This window comes from Nicotiana sylvestris, chromosome 11 (genome assembly GCF_000393655.2).
Source record: "Nicotiana sylvestris chromosome 11, ASM39365v2, whole genome shotgun sequence".
In the NCBI taxonomy this organism is placed as follows: domain Eukaryota; kingdom Viridiplantae; phylum Streptophyta; class Magnoliopsida; order Solanales; family Solanaceae; genus Nicotiana; species Nicotiana sylvestris.
In genome coordinates, this window is record NC_091067.1 from 118,568,723 (window position 1) to 118,587,858 (window position 19,136).

At 37.8% G+C, this 19,136-nt stretch overlaps 1 protein-coding gene across 1 annotated transcript; it reads right to left on the reverse strand.

Annotated features, from left to right (window-relative positions):
* Positions 1-8,578: 8,578 nt before the first annotated feature.
* On the reverse strand, positions 8,579-18,706 carry LOC138881557 (uncharacterized). The gene is made up of 3 exons (XM_070161791.1): positions 18,608-18,706; positions 8,851-8,978; positions 8,579-8,681 (listed from the first exon to the last, which is right to left on the reverse strand). The coding sequence occupies exons 1-3, from the start codon at positions 18,704-18,706 to the stop codon at positions 8,579-8,581; spliced, it is 330 nt and encodes a 109-aa protein (XP_070017892.1).
* Positions 18,707-19,136: the final 430 nt, after the last annotated feature.

A 19,136-nucleotide genomic window follows, 5' to 3' on the forward strand; every position in this document is an offset into this window, starting at 1 on the left:
CAAAGTTCTTCTTAAGTAAGGTCTAGATCTTCACCTTCTCCATCTTGACTTTCTTCAGTTGCTCACCTTCTCCATCTTTCCTTTCTTCAGTTGCTCCACCTACAAAAGAGAATAAATAAAGTCATTAAATAAGAATGGGTATAGTAGAATTTTCTCTAATTGTAACTTTGTAAGTAGAGAATGGATTGGTTGCATCTCCCCTTTCATTCTTCTAATTGTAACTTTGTAAGTTGAGAAAATTCTAACATTTCAGCACTTAATACAGGCAGTTTTGAAGTATACTAGACACAACATGTCATATCTCTTAAAGAATATAATTTGTTGTAATATAAAATAGCCAAGAGGTTATGTTTCCAACTCTTTTTAGGATCACCTCTGCTTCGATATTCTCATACTGTACCGTAAAAAAAGCCCATGCACACGCCTATATTTCTCCCACAAAACAGTCCTAATAAGCCTTTCAGGTAAAGCAACAGAGTTTGGCATGCATGTAAAAAGAGAGATCAATTGCAAAATCAATTACACTGAGCACTGATCATCTTTCTACTGCTTATATAGAAGTTGAGCATTCAAATACTATGTTGAGTTTTTGAAATATTAGCATCTTGTTGGGATGACAAGAACAATGGTAGACGTGGAATCGGAAGCTTTTTAACATATCCATGTGAACATGACATAACTCTATTTTAAATAACATAATTCCAAATTTGATGCTAGTGATGCCAACCAAGTACGACGAGGACAGATAAGCACTGCAAGGCAAGTGTTCCAATTGCAGCTCACAGTCAATGACCAAGGACAATTAATTTGACTCTCAAACATGAAGCCTAAATTGCAACTAATGAATTCTATATCAAACAAATACTGAGATAGCACATACCAAAAACACAATTAATATAATAATAACTTATAAATGAAGACAAGGAGGGGAACTTTAAGCAGGAGACTTTTATTTTATTTTTGATTGGAGCACCAATCAGAAGCATATAAAATTGCGCTCTACTTTCACGTGAGCACACCAATTTGCGCTCTACTACTTATCAAAAATATTTCCAGCTCTACTACCAAAATATTTCCCATCAAACAGTCACTATGCCTTATCAGAGAGAGCAGTGCCAGCAAAAAAGAAACAGAAGGAGAAGAAGAAGAAGAAGAAGAAGAAGAAGAAGAAGAAGAAGAAGAAGAAGAAGAAGAAGGAGGAGGAAGAGGAGGAGGACGAGGCGAAGAGTACGTACTAACCTCGATTATTACTCCCAGTAGATAGACAATTGATTAGTTGCACAACAGCTTATTGTGCAGAAAAAACATCACCAGGTGAACGAGCATTGAAAACTAGTATGTTGGGATCAACCTGTAAATCTGGATTCAGACGCTTAAGTTGTGAAATGATGTTAACTGCAACTTGTAGTTCCATGACATCTTTTTGTGCATTAAACTTTTCCCGCATTCTTTGTTGCATCCTTTCTTACATTTCCACCATTTTTTGTTGCAGTATCTCATCGGTAGAACTTAAAGAGGTTCCAATATCTCCCACTTTTCTTTTTAAGGAAGTCTTGGTAACCCCACGTCCGTACAATATTAAGCGTCCTGGATGCTCAGGTCCCATGATGGACGCAAACGCATCAACTGATTGACTGTCATCTTCAGTTTCTTGTGTTGATTGTATTCTATCCATTTCAGCCTACAAGATCAAATTGAGTCAATTTTAGATTAGTAAGTATATAAAATTGAGCCAATAACTAATAACAGACAAATGATATCAACAAACTTTAAATTAGTAACTCGTACAATTTTATTAAGAGTATCCACATATGAGGCCTTGTATACTCGATCGGGCTTTCTTTTTCTTGTAGCCACAAATATGTCCTTACTTGATAGAGATTCAGAAGTTTCTTTCTTTTTTTCCTGCTTACATAAAAAGTGGTATAAAATAGTTTAGATTATGTCTAGCAAGTTCATATTTAAAAGAATAATAAGAAAAAAAAAATACAAGCCTTGCATATTCTAGCAAAACTTTTTTTGCCAGCAGTGTGTGGATATCTCAACTTTTTGCGATTCTCAGTGTTGGTTTCTTTTATTTTCTGTAAAGTCAAGTGTAAACGAACATTTCTTTCTCTCGTCATAAATGAATAAGCACAACCTAATGAAATGAATAGTTTGCAATATTTTATTCTCTTAATGGAATTTTTACCAGATCAACCAAGGATTTAGCACTTTGGTTGTACTTTTTTTGTTGGTAAATAAACAGTATAGAGACCTGCAGAGGGGAAGCCAAAGTACACTTGGGCTAAAAGATCAAATTGAGCCTCTTTGCTTCTTAGTGCTTACTCCCCCCCTAGTTCCATTAATTTATCTTCCTCAAAAAGATCATTTGCTGGTCATTCCCATTAAAGCAGCAGTTGATAACATGTTCTATATTTGAACAACCACCATACTGACTCTTTGTATGTCAGTCTTAGAGAATTAAAAAATAGTACATCTGGTTCTTAATTAAAGCGCAAATTACAATCTAGAGATAAATAAACTGTATTACTAGTCAAGTGCTACTTATATGCAAGTTACTTCAGACAACTGTCTACAGAAATAACATTTTAAAATGATAACAAGTAGAGAAAGCGAAAGTTGAAATTCTGAACACCAAGTTATAACTTCCCTTTCTGAACACAGAAACATCTACAACATGTAAATGTGTAATGAATTGCAAACTATTCATTCCATTTCTTTCTCGCCTAAGAACATGATTTCTAAATAAACAAAAATTAGACATTTTAAGCAAATCATAGGACAATATTCAGTTTTACCTTGTAGGTATCAGAGTTCCAATATCTAAGAAGTTCCCTAAATTGAGAATCCGGAACATCAACCGGCCTATTCTCCATTCGAAACTCGTCATTCTCATAGGGTTCAAAATGGTCTTTATATAACTGGTTTTTGTACTTTCTCCAAGCATTTGAAATTGATTGAAAAACCCACTTTTTTGCACCTTCATGAATGTCATATTTTCCCTACAAATTTAGAGCAGTTAGGTTGGTGTAAATAATATGAAATATCCACACACACCTATTGAATATTGCGAATTTCAAACCATGACATAACATATCTTCTTTTGTCTCAAGTTTCCTCTAATCAAACACATTAAGAGGACAAAAGGTTGCATTCCTTGCCAATGTACCAAGGAAGCTACCCAACTCATTTACATCATCATCAGTAGGATCTATGGGTTGATTGTTCTCATTTAGCACAATTTGCTTGCGCTCTTTCCTACCATGAACACTTTGCATCTGAGTTTTTCCTCTTTTTCGTTTTTCGGCAGAAGGACCTACATAAATATGAAGTAAGAATAATCATCGAAAGTCATTACGTTATTGATTTTGACGACTGAAATCTATATGTTCTTGCCTTGTTCCTCAGATTGCTCGTTTGTTTCATGATTGGAAGAATCCTCAACTTGTTCTTGTACCGTTTGTGAAGTACCAGGGGTGGAATCCAGTGGTAGTTGTTGCAATTGTTTACGTACTGCTTGTGATGCAAGAGAGGTAGAGTTCAACGGAATTTGTTGCACTTGCTCATGTACTGTTTGTGCTGGTGCAAAAGTAGAATGCTGCAATTGTTCACGCACTGCTTGTGATGATGAAGGTGTAGAGTTCAGTGGCATTTGTTGCACTTGCTCATGTACTGTTTGTGATGGTGTAGAAGTAGAATGCAGAGGCAGTGACCTTGGAGCTTTAATAACTTTGTTTGTTTTCAATGACGAAACTTTTAGGTTTCGCAAAGATGCAAGTGTTCAGCTGCTATGCATTTTGTTAATTTTTTATTTTTACTTGAGCGCCCTTCCTGATTCATGATCTGCTTTCCTCTGTTCAAAATTAGATACACATGAGAGCCAAGAAGTACTTGAACACAAACAATAGAATCAATTGAGTAACTTCATACTGCTAAGATACAAACGAAAGTATATGAAATTAAAGCAGAAGTATAAAAGAAGGTTGTTTGTTCACTTTGTGTTTCAAAGTAGTGACCCTACCATGTGTAGATCTACAGTTTCAGCAATAAGGACTCTGGCTTAGTGTGGCTAAAGTGAAAAGAGTCAGTTGTATGACAGTGATAGGTTGATGGCAGTAAAACCAGAGAGCATTAATGAGAAGCACTGACCATCTATAAAACTGAGCTTTTGGAATGATGCTTGAATATGATTTTCCAGACTAAGTGATACAAATTGATGAAAAGGGTTAATCAAAAAAGAAGAGCAATGCAAGAAAAAGCCGCGGGCAGGGTTGAGACATGGGACTCTTAGGCGGGTGAATTCGGGACTAGTGATTATACAACTCCATTTTTTGGAGATGCATTTGCATCGGATGAGTGATTTAACTGCTCATATCTGGCATCTAAGGTTCCAGATTGAGGCTTGTCCGTGGCTGAAATATGATCATTAGTAGTAATAATTTCTCGTTTTGTATGGACCAGCTAGGAACACAACTAGAAGTGTGAAGAAGGGCATAACAAACAACAATCAAAAAGTGTTGGTAAGATTTGTACTAATGATGGTGATATTTGGATGCAAATGGAATCTGCTATGATTCTCAACTCATCGGCATATGATCTGACTAGAAAGTGTAAAGAGAAAAACTACACATAAAAAGACAGTAATGCTATGAACATCACCCATATTACAACTAGGGAAACCACTGAAATTACAAGAGCTTGTTTTCCCTGGAGTGAAGGGAATGGTGCATGCAACAACACTATGGGAGTGAAGCGCAATACTAACATGAACTAGTGCTGTTTAATTAAGTCTTAGATAAATCTTTGTAATGGAATAAACTGTATGATTTCCTAGGAAACTAAAGTTTTAGCAGTTTGACACTGACATATCATAAGCAGACTGATCCTATACACAACAACACAATATTCTTTAAATCAAGAAAAAGCCAAAGCAGAACATCAAGAGAAAATGAAGCACCTACTTTAACACAGACAACACTATATATAGGAAGCAAAAACAGAAGCAGAAGCAACAAATTCAAATCCATTTCTAAATACACAAATTTAATTACCAAAAATTTAAATTAAGAAAACTTACTAGCAGCGGGTGTTCCCTAAATTACCAGCAATGATTTCTCCTCAGCTATCAGAAATAAATTTTCTCTCAGCTAATAATATCTATACCACCAAAGAAGGTTCTATAGTTCAACAAGGAGGAGCATGCAAAAAATAAACAAAAAAATGACATCAGAGAGGGATTACTTAGAGAGCATTCGAGCAAAGAGAACAAGAAATAATTTTGCCTTAGATACAAAAACAAACTAATTATACTCAAAGGAGTTTATGCTGATAAAGATGTTGAAATAGTCATGACAACAATTTATGGAACTTATGTACTATTGGAAGCTATCAGAATCCAAGTAATAGCATAAGGCAATGTTATAAAAATCAAGATAATGTTTTTAATCTATAGATGAGTGTTCTACCAATGGCCAAAAGTTACTTTCCACTTTGTGTAAGAGAGGGTTCTATGTTAATCATATTTGCAAGGAGTTGACCATTATATTACCATTTCTTCATTAAACCAATCATTAAAGGAACATACAAGCTAGATTAAAACTATTGGTTAGCATTTCCTTGTGATGTTTGTAATCACCAAAGGAACATAACTGGAAGGGAAAAAAACAGTTTGAGCCTCCTTAAAAGCTCTTCTTTTTTCCAACCCAATATGCATAGTGCAAGAAAGAAATAAAGAAAGTCATTGTTTGTAGACCACTAGAAGAGATTACAGAGAATTCCACTATGAATAAAATAAGTACAGTACTCCTAGTAGTGAAAGATTTTATCTTGGTTATAAGATATTCTTGCTGTGTGGGAAATCTTATACACCTTTATGCCAATTATCTTTCTACACAAGGAAATCAAAAAATACTTGTACAGCTGACAAGGTATGTAATCTTAACTGAATTGGTGTAAAAAGAGGACAGAATCTGAGGAAAACTATAAATATTAAGTCCTTTTTTCTTATATTTACTTAGCAACAGGCCAAGGAAAAAAGTGAAGAAAAAAACAAGAGATTCTTTGTTAGTTATATAAAGAGGGGGTTCTTCAACTGTGGTGATAGCTTCTTTTATTGAATGACATATTGGTATGTGTAAATGCATGGACAAGAAAGTGGGGTATTATGAGAAATTAGCCAATGAGTTGTCTGAATATAAAGGAAATTGGCAGCATAGTTTCTGTTTCCCAAATGGATTCTTGAAATCAACTAATTGACATTTCTCAAAGATTTTGTCATTTCCTTCCTCAGCAATTATTTTTTCTAGTACATAAGTCTCCAATCAAGAGGACCACCACTTTCATCTGATTTTTGATAATGGAGTTCAAGTTGGTACTTTTATATTCATCTTTATGAAAAAATTCAACTTTTTCAGCAGCAGTTTTGACCTGAAAGTTTCTTCATTGGTCCATATTATCAATACAAGTGTCAATTAATGTTCAAAAAAGTTGGATGATTTTCTTGGATGGCAAGTTCATTTGCAGCTATAGGAGAAGGAATTGGAGGGGCAGTAGTCCTCTTGGGAGTAATTTTATTTTTATGCTTTTGCGCATTTCGCAACAGGAATAATGCAAATAAGAATTCAGACAGTGCTTCTTCAGATCCATCTACAGTAGGTAATGTAGAAAAAAATATCATCACTAGTTTACAATAGCAATGGAAATGAACTAAAAATTTGCCCTGCTAACTCTACTTTCTGCTAAATGTACTGACCAAAATAGTTACAATGGAGCTGAAAAGGGAGGACCAAGCCCATCTTTTAAGCAGTTCAGTATGGAAGAGTTGGAGAAAGCCACAAGGAATTTTGATGAGAGCAATAATGCAGTATTACAGACACATTATGTTAACAGTTACCTGATAACATAAACTTAATATTTCTACTCAAGCAAGCAAGAACAATGGAGTGGGAATCAAATTTAAAATTAAACATCGACAAAATAACAGCAGACAATAAATTCAGGAAATCACAATAATCAGTACTTAATCCTAAATTCTGATATTCAAAATCAATTTAACCATTCCTACTCAACCACATTATTACCAATTGAAAAGACTCACAGTCCTAAAACTTTTAAAATTAAAGAAGTTCTTGACAATTCTTGAATCCTAAATGGTCAGCAACAACGAGCTTCAATGTCTGTAAGTTGAGTTGATTTAACAAAAAAAAAAAAAAAGCAAGAAAAAGTTCAGATTCACAGCCCTAGAGCAATCCTACAGCAATCAATATAAATATAAATACACCAGCCCTAGAGCAACTCGACAACCTCCATGGATAGATTGAAGAGTTAAAAAAAGGCATCAAAATAACTTACATGGCTAAAATCACTGATGTTGGATTTAGGGATTTGGGAGAGCACCTATTTTACAATAAAAGCGTTCCAGTAGATAATTTTATTGGGACGGTTTATATAACCGTTGCGCAAGATTAATCTATGGCAACGGTTGGTTTACAATTGCAACGGTTGTATAGCTTAAGTGTGCTGATATCACCTAAATGCTATTGTAACGGTTGTAACCGTTACCATAGATGTTCTATGGCAACGGTTGTTTAACCGCTGCTAAAATAACTATTGCCATAGGCCCTTTTTCTGATAGTGCAAGTGGCACCTATGTGGCATGATGGTGTGGCGGGTCATGATAATAGTCCCTAATTTTTAAGTCTACCTTGGACGAATTCATAATATTAAAAAAAAATTATTTTCTAATAATTGTACCAGGGTATGTCATCTAAGAAACTTAAATAAAAAGTCTCCTATAAATTTTCCCTTTTTTCACACATACGTGTGGAGAACGTGCTGGATTGGAAATGGATTTATTAGTAGAATCAAATTAATTAACAAATAAGACGGCTTTGAGGTTCAATCATTCATTTATCTCATTGGAAACGTGACTAAACTTATAATAAGTGAGGAAGAATGAAAAGTCAGCAATTTGGCCCAGTCAACTACTGTTGGCTTAGAAGACACATTCTTTCTTATGGCCTTTGACCTTTCTAATAATAGTGGTTAATTAGTAGTACTAATTTACTATATTATCCTTCTAATTTCACCCAACTGGAAAAGTTGACTTTTGCTCTGGTGGACTCCTGGTCAATTCTGCACATTCAGTATTTTCTTGCTTTATTTGATCAGATTGTTTTCCATTTAATATTTGTTTATCCGCTAATATTCATGAGTTATTTGAATATAAGTCCAAACAAGTAAGATGTTTGAATGAGCTTCGAATCGAAATGTCATGTTTCTTCAACTTTTTCCTTTTTCAAAAGTTTGCTTAATTTACGCCTAGTGTTTGTTAGTATAACTTTTTTAGTTTTACCACAAACATATATGTCAGTGTAAGGATAAATGTAAATTAGATAAGTGTACTAATTGTCAGCCTAACTTATAATCACAAGAATAAATATTCAAGGGAAAATCAGGGGCAACCTGGACTTAATGCTTAGTTATGACTCTTTATCTCCTGCCCTCCCAACCTCATCTTCTTGCTAATGGTGACAAAATTTTATATTAGCTCCTACTCATGTAAGTGTGTCAAAATCTAAATTTTCAATGCAGTGGATAAATCAACATATATGATACTAATATTATTAATGATAAAAACACTCCCTTTGACATAGATCTGACAGAAAATAGGCACAGAACTGGTAATACAATGGCACTAAATTAAAGCAAAGTTGCAAGATCCACAAAGTTTGCTCATTGATCTTTTTATTCAGCAACAAGCATAAATATTTATGGGTTATATGAGAAATAGAGTCTAAATTGCCATCTTCCAGACTCATCTTGCTTACTCGGTTCAGAAAAGGGTACCTTCCGTCGGCTTGAACAAGCTCACTATTATCTGGTGCAGCCATTTCTTCTCTCAACTGAGTTAGTACACGTTCAATCGTATACTTTCTCTCCCAATTTGCCAGCATCTCAAATTTTTCTGCTTCAACCTATCATCAATATCTTTCAGGTGAATTTTCATTCCCTTGTTCCCTTGTACAAAGTGTTGGGATATACTGTTAACCATGCAGTTTAGATATAGTATTATATTTATTAATTCTTTATGGAACAATTATTTATTTATTTATTCAATTCAATAAAATACTATTTTAAATAATCATTTGTTACATGTGTGTCCTTTTAATTATGTAATAGACAATTAGTGTATGGAGTCTTAGCTCATACACATAAGATTAAATTGTTGGTTCTCATAATTAATAAACTACAATCAAAGATATTGTTGGACAAAATATCTTGATGATTGTAGCACAAGATTATCGTATAATTTGTCTTGATTATGAGAGTAGTTTTGCCCCAACTTCTTGTGCTAGTATACTCAGTGTATATTGAACAAACCAAGTAGAGAAAAGATGTTTTGTACTGAATATATAAAGCATTTTCTCTAATTTTTTAAATAAGCATATACTCCTAATCTTGATATAATTATTATGATCAATGTAATTTGTTTATTGTTTTGATTTATCAAAAGGTACGACTCGATTTAGAGTTAGTGTATGTCTAATGGATTGGACAATAACGAATAATATTTGTGAATAATAATTAGTTGATAGAATTCATGACTCGGTTTTGAGTTTGATGATACCCCTTTATGTAAGCTTATAAGTTTTCATGTGAAAACTTGGCCGGTGGATTTTGTATCCGTCACATGAAATAGTTTAAGCGAAATTGTAAAGGATTTAATTATTGATTAAATTAGATTTTCAGTGATTTAATTTAATAACTGGTATTTGTGATCTTAATATGGGGAGTTAAAATAAGTGTTATTGAATTTTTGAAATTCATATTGAGGAGTTCAATTGTAGTTTTTTTAGTGGAATAAATTACAATTAATTATAGTAAGAATTAATTCATGATAATTTTGAATTAATGTTATAATTGGTAGCCTCTTATTATTTGTGTGGTCCCTGCTATACCTAGTAAAAACCTAGACAAGACTTGGATAAAAAGTGACCTTGGAGAAAAGTCATCTAATAGAGTTGAAGTAAGATTCTACTTGTAGAAGGAGAATCCTACACGTTTTTGGAGCACAATTTCGGCCAAAAATAATCTATTAAAACAAGGCTAATTTCACCCAATAACTGACTTTTTAGAGTTGCATTGTTCTTGCCCACCCAAAAGCAAAAATCATCCAAGGTTTTACTAGGCAAATAACAGAAGACTGCAACCCTAGATTCTTGCTGTTTGGAAGATCTATGCAACTATTTCAAGAGGTTAGTGCTTCTAATCTCGTTATTATTGCGTTGTCTAGTTTACATGTATTTGATGCCTGGATTGTATGCTTGCTTCCGCTGTGCATGTTCTAATAATTGGTATCAGACGCCGTCTTACATCTAACTAGATAATGTAATACAACATGAATAGAGTAATAATAAAAGGTGTTGTTTATTGATACATGTTTGGTATGATTATTCTATGTCAAAAACCTGATTGTATTTGTTAGTATCTTAATTCTGTAACTCTAAAATTATGAATTAATATACACATATATAAACAGTGGTGTTATATGACAATCTGTTTAATTACATTTTTTTATCAAGAACAATATGTTTTTTTAATAAAAATGTGACTGTTTTTGATTGCTATTAATTTTGTAATTATGGGTTAATATACATATGCACAAGCAGTAAATTAATTTTCATTAATCTGTTTTAGTTGCGTTTTGTACATAATCATAGTATTATATTAATAAAAACTTGACTGTTTTATATGACATTAGTTATGTAATTTTGGATTAATATACAAAATTATGAAAGTGGCGGCTTTGACTAGTGAAAAACATATTGTTTTTATAATTCTTTCTAAACATGTTTTTATTAAATAAAAATAAAAATATTATTTTGAGTTTTGAAATCATGTGTTAACATACATCAATATATTATGTGATTTGAACAAGTCAAAATTGTAACGACCCGGCCGGTCGTTTCATGAGTTACCGCTCCAGTTCCCCTATTTCTACTGCTTATTGCTTTGTTAATCGGTTCTATGTGAGATCGGAATGGTTGGTTCGAGTTCGGAGAGGTTTTGGTAAGGTTTAAGACACTTAGTCTCTTTTGAGGAAGCTTAAGTTGGAAAAGTCAACCGGATGTTGACTTATGTGTTAAAGGGCTCAGATGTGAGTTCTGATGGTTCGGATAGCTTCGGGAGGTGATTTGGGACTTAGGAGCGTGATCGGAATGTATTTTGGAGGTCTAGAGTAGATTTAGGCTTGAATTGACGAAATTGAAATTTTGGCGTTTTCCGGCTGATAGGTGAGATTTTGATATAGGGGTCAGAATGAAATTCCGGAAGTTGTAGTAGGTCCGTTGTGTCATTTGGGATATGTTTGCAAAATTTCAGGTCATTCGAACGTGGTTTGATAGACTTTTTGATCGAAAGCGGAATTTGGAAGATTTTGGAATTCTTAGGCTTGAATCTGATGCAAATTTGGTGTTTTGATGTTGTTTTGAGCGTTCCGAATGTTGGAACAAGTTTGAATGATGTTATGGGATATGATGGCATGTTTGGTTGAGGTCCCGGGGGCCTTGGGTGAGTTTCGAGTGGTTAAACGGACCATTTCATATTGTGAAAATTGCAGAAAAACTGTTGTGTATGCTTGCAGACAATTGGCCTTCGCGTTCGCGAGTAGGCCCCCGCGTTCGCGAAGGGTTAGCAGGTGAGTCTGAAGAGTTGGCCTTCGTGTTTGCGAGGGAGGTCCCACGTTCGCGAAGGGCTGGACCATTGATCTATGCATTCGCGATAAGGGAAGCCATGTTCGTGAAGGTTGGAGTCAGGAAGCATCGCGTTCGCGAGAGGTCAGACGCATTCGCGAAGGAGGAAAATGTGGTCAACGTCAGTTTGTGCTTCGCTAACGCGAGGCTTTGACCGCGTTCGCGAAGAAGGATTTGAATGCCTGGGCAGAATGTTTAAATAGCCATTGTCCGCGATTTTAAGGCTAACTTTCACCATTTTTGAGCGATTTTGGAGCTCTTTAAAGAGGATTGAAGAGGGAACCAAGGGGGAACAATTGGAGGTAAGATTTATGGACTTAATACTTGATCCTAATGTGAATTCTACCTAATTAATCATGGAATTTAAGCCTAATAATGAAGAACTAGGGCTTGTAATTGGAGACCTAGAATTTGGGATTTGAGGGGTCGTTTGTGGTTGGATTTTGATGCATTTGATATGAATGAACTCTGGGAGTGATAAGGAGTCTATTGATGTAATTTTTATCGGAATCCAAGACGTGGGCCCGGGGGTCGAGTTTGGCCAATTTCGGGATTTGTATTGTAATTTGATTTTTTTCGAGTGGGCTTTGTTCCCTTAGCATAATTTGATGGGTTTGCACTGATTTTGGTTAGATTTGGAGCATCCAGAGGCTGATTTGAGAGGCAAAGGCATTGCAGGTTAGATATTGGACTGGATAGAGGTGAGTAATAATTTTAAATGTTGTCCTGAAGGTATGAAACCCCAGATTACAAATCATTGTTGTCACGACCCGGAATTTCCACCCTCGGAAGTCGTTATGGTGCCTACTGATGAGAGCTAGGCAAGCCAACCCTTAACTACCTTTTTCATTAAGCAATTTACTTCTTTTAACCCTTATCAGTAATAACATTAAAATAATGGAATTAATTAAATAAGCGAAAGACTTAAATCAAAGAAACTGAACAATAATGCGGAATTCAACATAAGCCTCTACCCAAGAACTGGTGTCACATCACTCACGAACTTCTAAGAGTACTAAATACAACCGTTTGAAAGAAAAATATAAATTGTTTGTCTCGAATACATGAGATAACAGACTGAAATAAAAGATAGAGGAGACGCCGGGCCTGCGGATGCCTGGATCTGTGCAAAAGAGCACAGAGTGTAATATCAACACAACTGACCCCATGTGCTGGTAAGTGCCTAGCCTAACCTCGGCGAAGTAGTGACGAGGCTAGGACCAGACTCCAGATAAACCTATGCAGTTCATGTATGTATATATATACAGCGGAAAAGAGATACAAAAATAACAAGTCAATGTGGGAGAGGAAAACATGTTGTGGGGGAGATAATATGTCCGAATAAAAAAAACTTCAAGTAAGGAAAGAAACAACATAACTAGAATATCAACAAGGAAGCAGAAATCAACAATTTGCACGGCATCACCCTTCGTGCTTTACGCTCTTCCTTATCCAAACAACAATCACAAAGCAAATAGGGTAAGGGAATCTATAAACTCGAAGTAAATCAAATACAACAAGTAATGAAAGAAACAATATGACTCGGATTTCAATAAGGAATCAGAAACCAACAAATGCATGGTATCACCCTTCGTGCTTTTACTCTCGTCCTCACCAAAGCAATCATATAATAAAGATGTGCACGGCATCACCCCTCATGCTTTTACTCTCTTTCCTCACCATATAAGCAATAAAATTGGCACGGAATGGTACATCGTGTGACACGACATCACCCTTAGTACTTTTACACTCTTTCCTCACAATAGCAAACAATGCACGGCATCACCCTTTGTGCTTTATCACTCTTCCTCGCCCAAACAACAATCGCAAACAAGGGGTAAGAGAGTAAACAAATAATACTAGAAGTCCCGACAAGGGAATATAATTAGACAGCTAAATCCCGGCAAGGGAACAATATCAATAAATCTCAATATCCCGGCAAGAGAGATAATCAGCAAAGCAACAAACATCCCGGCAAGGGAACAAATCGATAACTCTTTCTCTTTATTTCACTTCTTACTTCATAACTCACTTTACCACTTGAGCCGATGCTCCAAAGGGTTCAATTATCTCATATACTTTCACAATTTGTATTACCACTCGAGGCAATGCTCCTCGAAGTTCAAAGATCACGATTTCTTTCACATGCTCTTTACAACATATAGAAATCATCATTTAGGCATGAAAGATACAACAAAATCAGAATATCGTCAATATAAGGACTCATGGTCATGCTAGACACCAACGTATAGATACTCGTCACCATGTCTATACGTCGTACTCGACAATTAGCAAGTAGCAATTAAGACTCAACTCTTAATCCCTCAAGCTAAGGTTAGACCAAACACTTACCTCAAACTTCCACGGCCAAATCAATCCTCAATTACCGCTTTCCCTCTCAAATTCGGCTCCAAATCGATTGCATCTATACAATAATGACGTCAATATATCAATAAATGCTAAATAATGTGAACCCAATGCCTAATTATAGCTTTCCAAGCATTCTTCCCAAAATCTCAAAAATCGACCCCGGGCCCGCTTGGTCAAAACACGAGGCTCGAACCAAAATCAAATCACCCATTCACCCATGAGCCCGAATATATAATTTGTTTTTCAAATCGACCCAAAAACGAGGTCTAAATCAAGAAAAATTAAAAAGCCCTAACTCTACCCAATTCTCTAATTTCTACACTTAATTACATGTTTTAGGCCTAGAATTTCAATAGATGTTAATGGAAAATGAAGAAAACGTGTTAAACAATGCTTACCCAAGAAACTTTGGTGAAGAAATGCTTCAAAAATTGCCTAGGAGCTTTGGAGAAGAAGGGGTTTATGAAAACGTTATGAAATCCCGTTTTTTGGTTCTGTTTTGGAACTTTAAAATAACTGGACAAAATGACTCTAAGCGTCCGCGATAAACCTCTCGCGTTCGCGATGGGTCAGGCTTTTCGGCCTTCGCGTTCGCGGATACGGGCTCGCATTCGCAAAGTTATAGCTCCTCGAGCCCTCGCGTTCTCGTCCAAGGGGTTGCGTTCGCGTAAGGTAATTGCCCCACCCCCTGCCCAGGTCACTTGGCCTTCGCGTTTGCGTGGCCAGGTCCGGGTTCGCGAACGTATAAACCCCCATTGCATCACGTTCGCGTCCTGGGCTACGTGTTCGCGAAGGTATAAACCCCCATTGCCTCGCGTTTGCGTCCTGGGCTACGCGTTCGCGTAGAAGGAATTTTCCTTCAGCAAATTTACTCATCGCGTTCGCGAGGGTTTTCCTACGAACGCGAAGAAGACCATACCAGAACTAGAAACCTGCAACTTTCATAAGTCTAAAACCACTCTGAAACACTCCCGAGCCCTCGGGGCTCCTAACCAACCACATGCACTAACTCAACAACATCATACGAACTTATCCGTACAATCAAATCTCCAAAATAACATCAATAACAACGATTCAAACCTCAAAATCAAGAGTTTTTCCAAAAACTTCATCAAGTTGCAAATTTAGAACTTCAAGTCCGAAACGCGTCAAACGATGTCCAATTTTAACCAAACTTTACAGAAACATCTTAAACCACATATAAGACCTGTACCGGGCGCCGAAATCAAAATACAGGCCCGATATCAACACGTTCTAATCAAATTTTATTTCAAAATTCCTTAACAATTTCAGAAAAACAATTTTACTCAAAAATTCATTTCTCGGCTTGGGACCTCGGAATTCGATTCCGGGCATACGCCCAAGTCCCATATTTTCCTACGGACCCTCCGGGACCGTCAAAATCACGGGTCCGGGTCCGTTTACCTAAAATGTTAACTGAAGTCAAATTTATTCATTTTAAACTCAAAACTTAGCATTTCTCACAGAATTTCATATTTAAGCTTTTCGGCTACGCGCCCGGACTGCGCACACAAATCGAGGAGAATCTAAATGAGGTTTTCAAGGCCTCGGAAGCACAGAATGAATAAGGAAACAGTTGATGACCCCTTTGGGTCGTCACATTCTCCACCTCTAAAACAACCGTTCGTCCTCGAACAGACAGAAGAAGGAAGTACCTGAGTCGGGGAATAGATGAGGATAACGACTCCGCATATCGGACTTGGACTCCCAGGTCGATACTTCAGGAGGCTGTCCTCTCTACTGAACACGAACAGAAGGGAAAATTTTGGACCTCAACTGACGAACCTGCCGGTCTAGAATAGCTACCGGCTCTTCCTTATAAGACAAGTCCTTATCCAATTGGACAGTTCTGAAATCTAACATGTATATCGGACTTGGACTCCCAGGTCGGGGAAGTACTTGAGTCGGGGAACAGATGAGGATAACGGCTCCGCATATCGAACTTGGGCTCCCAGGTCGATACTTCAGGAGGCTGGCCTCTCTACTGAACACGAACATAAGGGAAAATTTTGGACCTCAACTGACGAACCTGCCGGTCTAGAATAGCTACCGGCTCCTCCTCATAAGACAAGTCCTTATCCAATTGGACAGTGCTGAAATCTAACACGTGGGCTGGATCGCCGTGATACCTCCGAAGCGTGGACACATGAAAAATTGGATGCACGGCTGATAATCTCGGCGACAATGCAAGTCTATAAGCCACCTCCCCCACTCGGTCAAGAATCTCAAACGGACCAATGAACCTAGGGCTAAGCTTTCCCTTCTTCCCAAATCTCATCACGCCCTTCATAGGCGACACTCGGAGCAATACCTGCTCACCAACCATAAAAGCAACATCTCAAATCTTACAATCTGCATAGCTCTTTTGCCTGGACTGAGTTGTACGAAGCCTATCCTGAACGATCCTGACCTTGTCCAAGGCCTCCTAAACCAGATCCGTACCCAACAACCGAGCCTCTACCAGCTCAAACCATCCAACCGGAGATCGACACCGCCTACCGTATAAAGCCTCATAAGGATCCATCTAGATACTCGACTGGTAGCTGTTGTTGTAGGCGAACTCTGCTAAAGGCAAGAACTGATCCCATGAACCTCCAAAGTCAATAACACAAGCTAGGAGCATATCCTCCAATATCTGAATAGTCCGCTCGGATTGCCCGTCCGTCTGAGGATGAAATGTTGTACTCAACTCAACCTGGGTGCCTAAATCTCGCTAAACTGCCCTCCAGAAACTCGAGGTAAACTGCGTCCCTCGGTCCGAAATAATGGATACCGGCACACCATGAATGCGAACAATCTCCCGGATATAGATCTCAGTTAACCTCTTGGATGAATAGGAGATTGCCACAGGAATGAAATGCGCTGACTTGGTCAGCCTATCAACAATGACCCTAACTACGTCGAACTTCTTCCGAGTCAGTGGAAGTCCAGTAACAAAGTCCATAGTGATCTGCGCTCCCACTTCCACTCGGGAAGCTCAATCCTCAGAAATAAACCACCAGGCCTATGATGCTCGTACTTAACCTGATGACAATTCAAACACCGAGCCACATGTGCAACAATATCCTTCTTCATTCTACGCCACCAATAATGTTGTCGCAAATCTTGAAACATCTTCGCGGCGCCCGGATGAATAGAGTACCGAGAACTATGGGCCTCCTCTAAAATCAACTCTCGAAGTCCATTCACATTAGGCACACAAACTCGACCCTGCAATCTCAAAACTCCATCATCATCTTAGGTAACCTGCTTGGCACCTCCACGCTGCACCGTGTCTCTAAGGACACACAAATGGGGATCATCAAATTGCCAATCACGGATACACTCCAATAATGAAGAACGAGCGACCGTGCAAGCTAATACTTTGCTAGGCTCAGAAATATCCAACCTCACGAATCGATTGGCTAAGGCCAGAACATCCCAAAGCAAGCGGCCTCTAACTGACCGGAATATAAGCAAGACTGCCCATACTGGCTGACTTTCTACTCAAAGCATCGACCACCACATTGGCTTTTCCCGAGTCATATAAGATAGTGATGTCATAATCCTTCAACAACTCCAACCACCTTCTCTACCTCAAATTCAACTCCTTTTGCTTGAACAAGTATTGAAGACTCTTGTGGTCAGTGAACACCTCACATGCCACGCCATTCAAATAGTGCCTCCAAATCTTCAATGCATGAATAATGGCTGCCAACTCCAAATCATGCACGGGGATAGTTCTTTTCATGAATCTTCAACTGCCTTGAAGCATAGGCAATGACTTTGCCATCCTGCATCAACACTGCACCAAGCCCAATACGGGAAACATCACAATAGACTGTGTAAGGCCCTGAACCTGTGGGCAATACTAACACCGGTGCCGTAGTCAGAGCTATCTTGAGCTTCTGAAAGCTTGCCTCACACGAGTTTGACCATCTGAACTGGGCACCTTTCTGGGTCAACCTCGTTATCGGGGCTGCGATAGATGAGAACCCCTCCACGAACCAACGATAGTAGCTTGCCAATCCCAAGAAAGTTCGGATCTCTGTAGCTGATGCTGGTCTAGGTCAGTTCTTGACTGCCTCAATCTTCTGCAGATCAACCTGAATACCCTCTGCTGATACGACATGACCCAGGAATGCAACTGAACTCAACCAGAACTCACATTTTGAGAACGTAGCATATAACTAACTATCCTTCAAAGTCTGAAGAATCACTCTGAGATGCTGCTCATGCTCCTCCCGGCTACGGGAATATATAAGAATATCATCAATGAAGATTATCACGAACGAGTCCAAATAAGTCCTGAACACCCGATTCATCAAATCCATGAAAGCTGCTGGGGCATTTGTCAACCCGAATGACATAACCAAGAACTCATAATGCCCATACCAAGTGCGGAATGCTGTCTTAGGGACATCGGATGCCCTAATCCTCAACTGATGGTAGCCAGATCTCAAGTCAATCTTTGAAAATACCTTGGCACCCTGAAGCTGATCGAACAAATCATCAATCCTCGGCAGTGGATACTTATTCTTGATCATAACCTTTTTCAATTGCTGGTAGTCAATGTACATTCTCATCGAACCATCCTTTTTCTTAACAAACAACACTGGCGCACCCCAAGGTGAAACATTGGGTCTAATGAAACCATTCTCAAGCAAGTCCTACAACTGCTCCTTCAATTCTTTCAACTCAGGTGAGGCCATGCGATACGGCAGAATAGAAATAGGCTGAGTGCCCGGAGCCAAATCAATGCAAAAGTCGATATCCCTATCGAGTGGCATACCCGACAAGTCTGAAGGGAAAACTGCAGGAAACTCGCAAACAACAGGCACAGAATCAATAGAGGAAACCTCAATACTAGAATCGCGAACATACGCCAAATAGGCCAAACACCCCTCCTCGACCATACGCCGAGCCTTCACGTACGAGATAACGCTACGGGTAGAATGACCAGGAGTCCCTCTCCACTCTAAACGGGGCAAATCCAGTAAGTCTAAGGTC

What these genes read in the sequence shown, in the direction of transcription:
- LOC138881557 (XM_070161791.1), bottom strand. Translation starts at nt 18,706, where the DNA reads ATGTACATTGACTACCAGCAATTGAAAAAGGTTATGATCAAGAATAAG. An exon ending in ATCAGCTTCAGGGTGCCAAG is followed by an intron (nt 8,979 to 18,607) that starts GTATTTTCAAAG and finishes TATTGATGATAG; the next exon opens with GTTGAAGCAGAAAAATTTGA. An exon ending in CTTGTTCAAGCCGACGGAAG is followed by an intron (nt 8,682 to 8,850) that starts GTACCCTTTTCT and finishes TTGTATTACCAG; the next exon opens with TTCTGTGCCTATTTTCTGTC.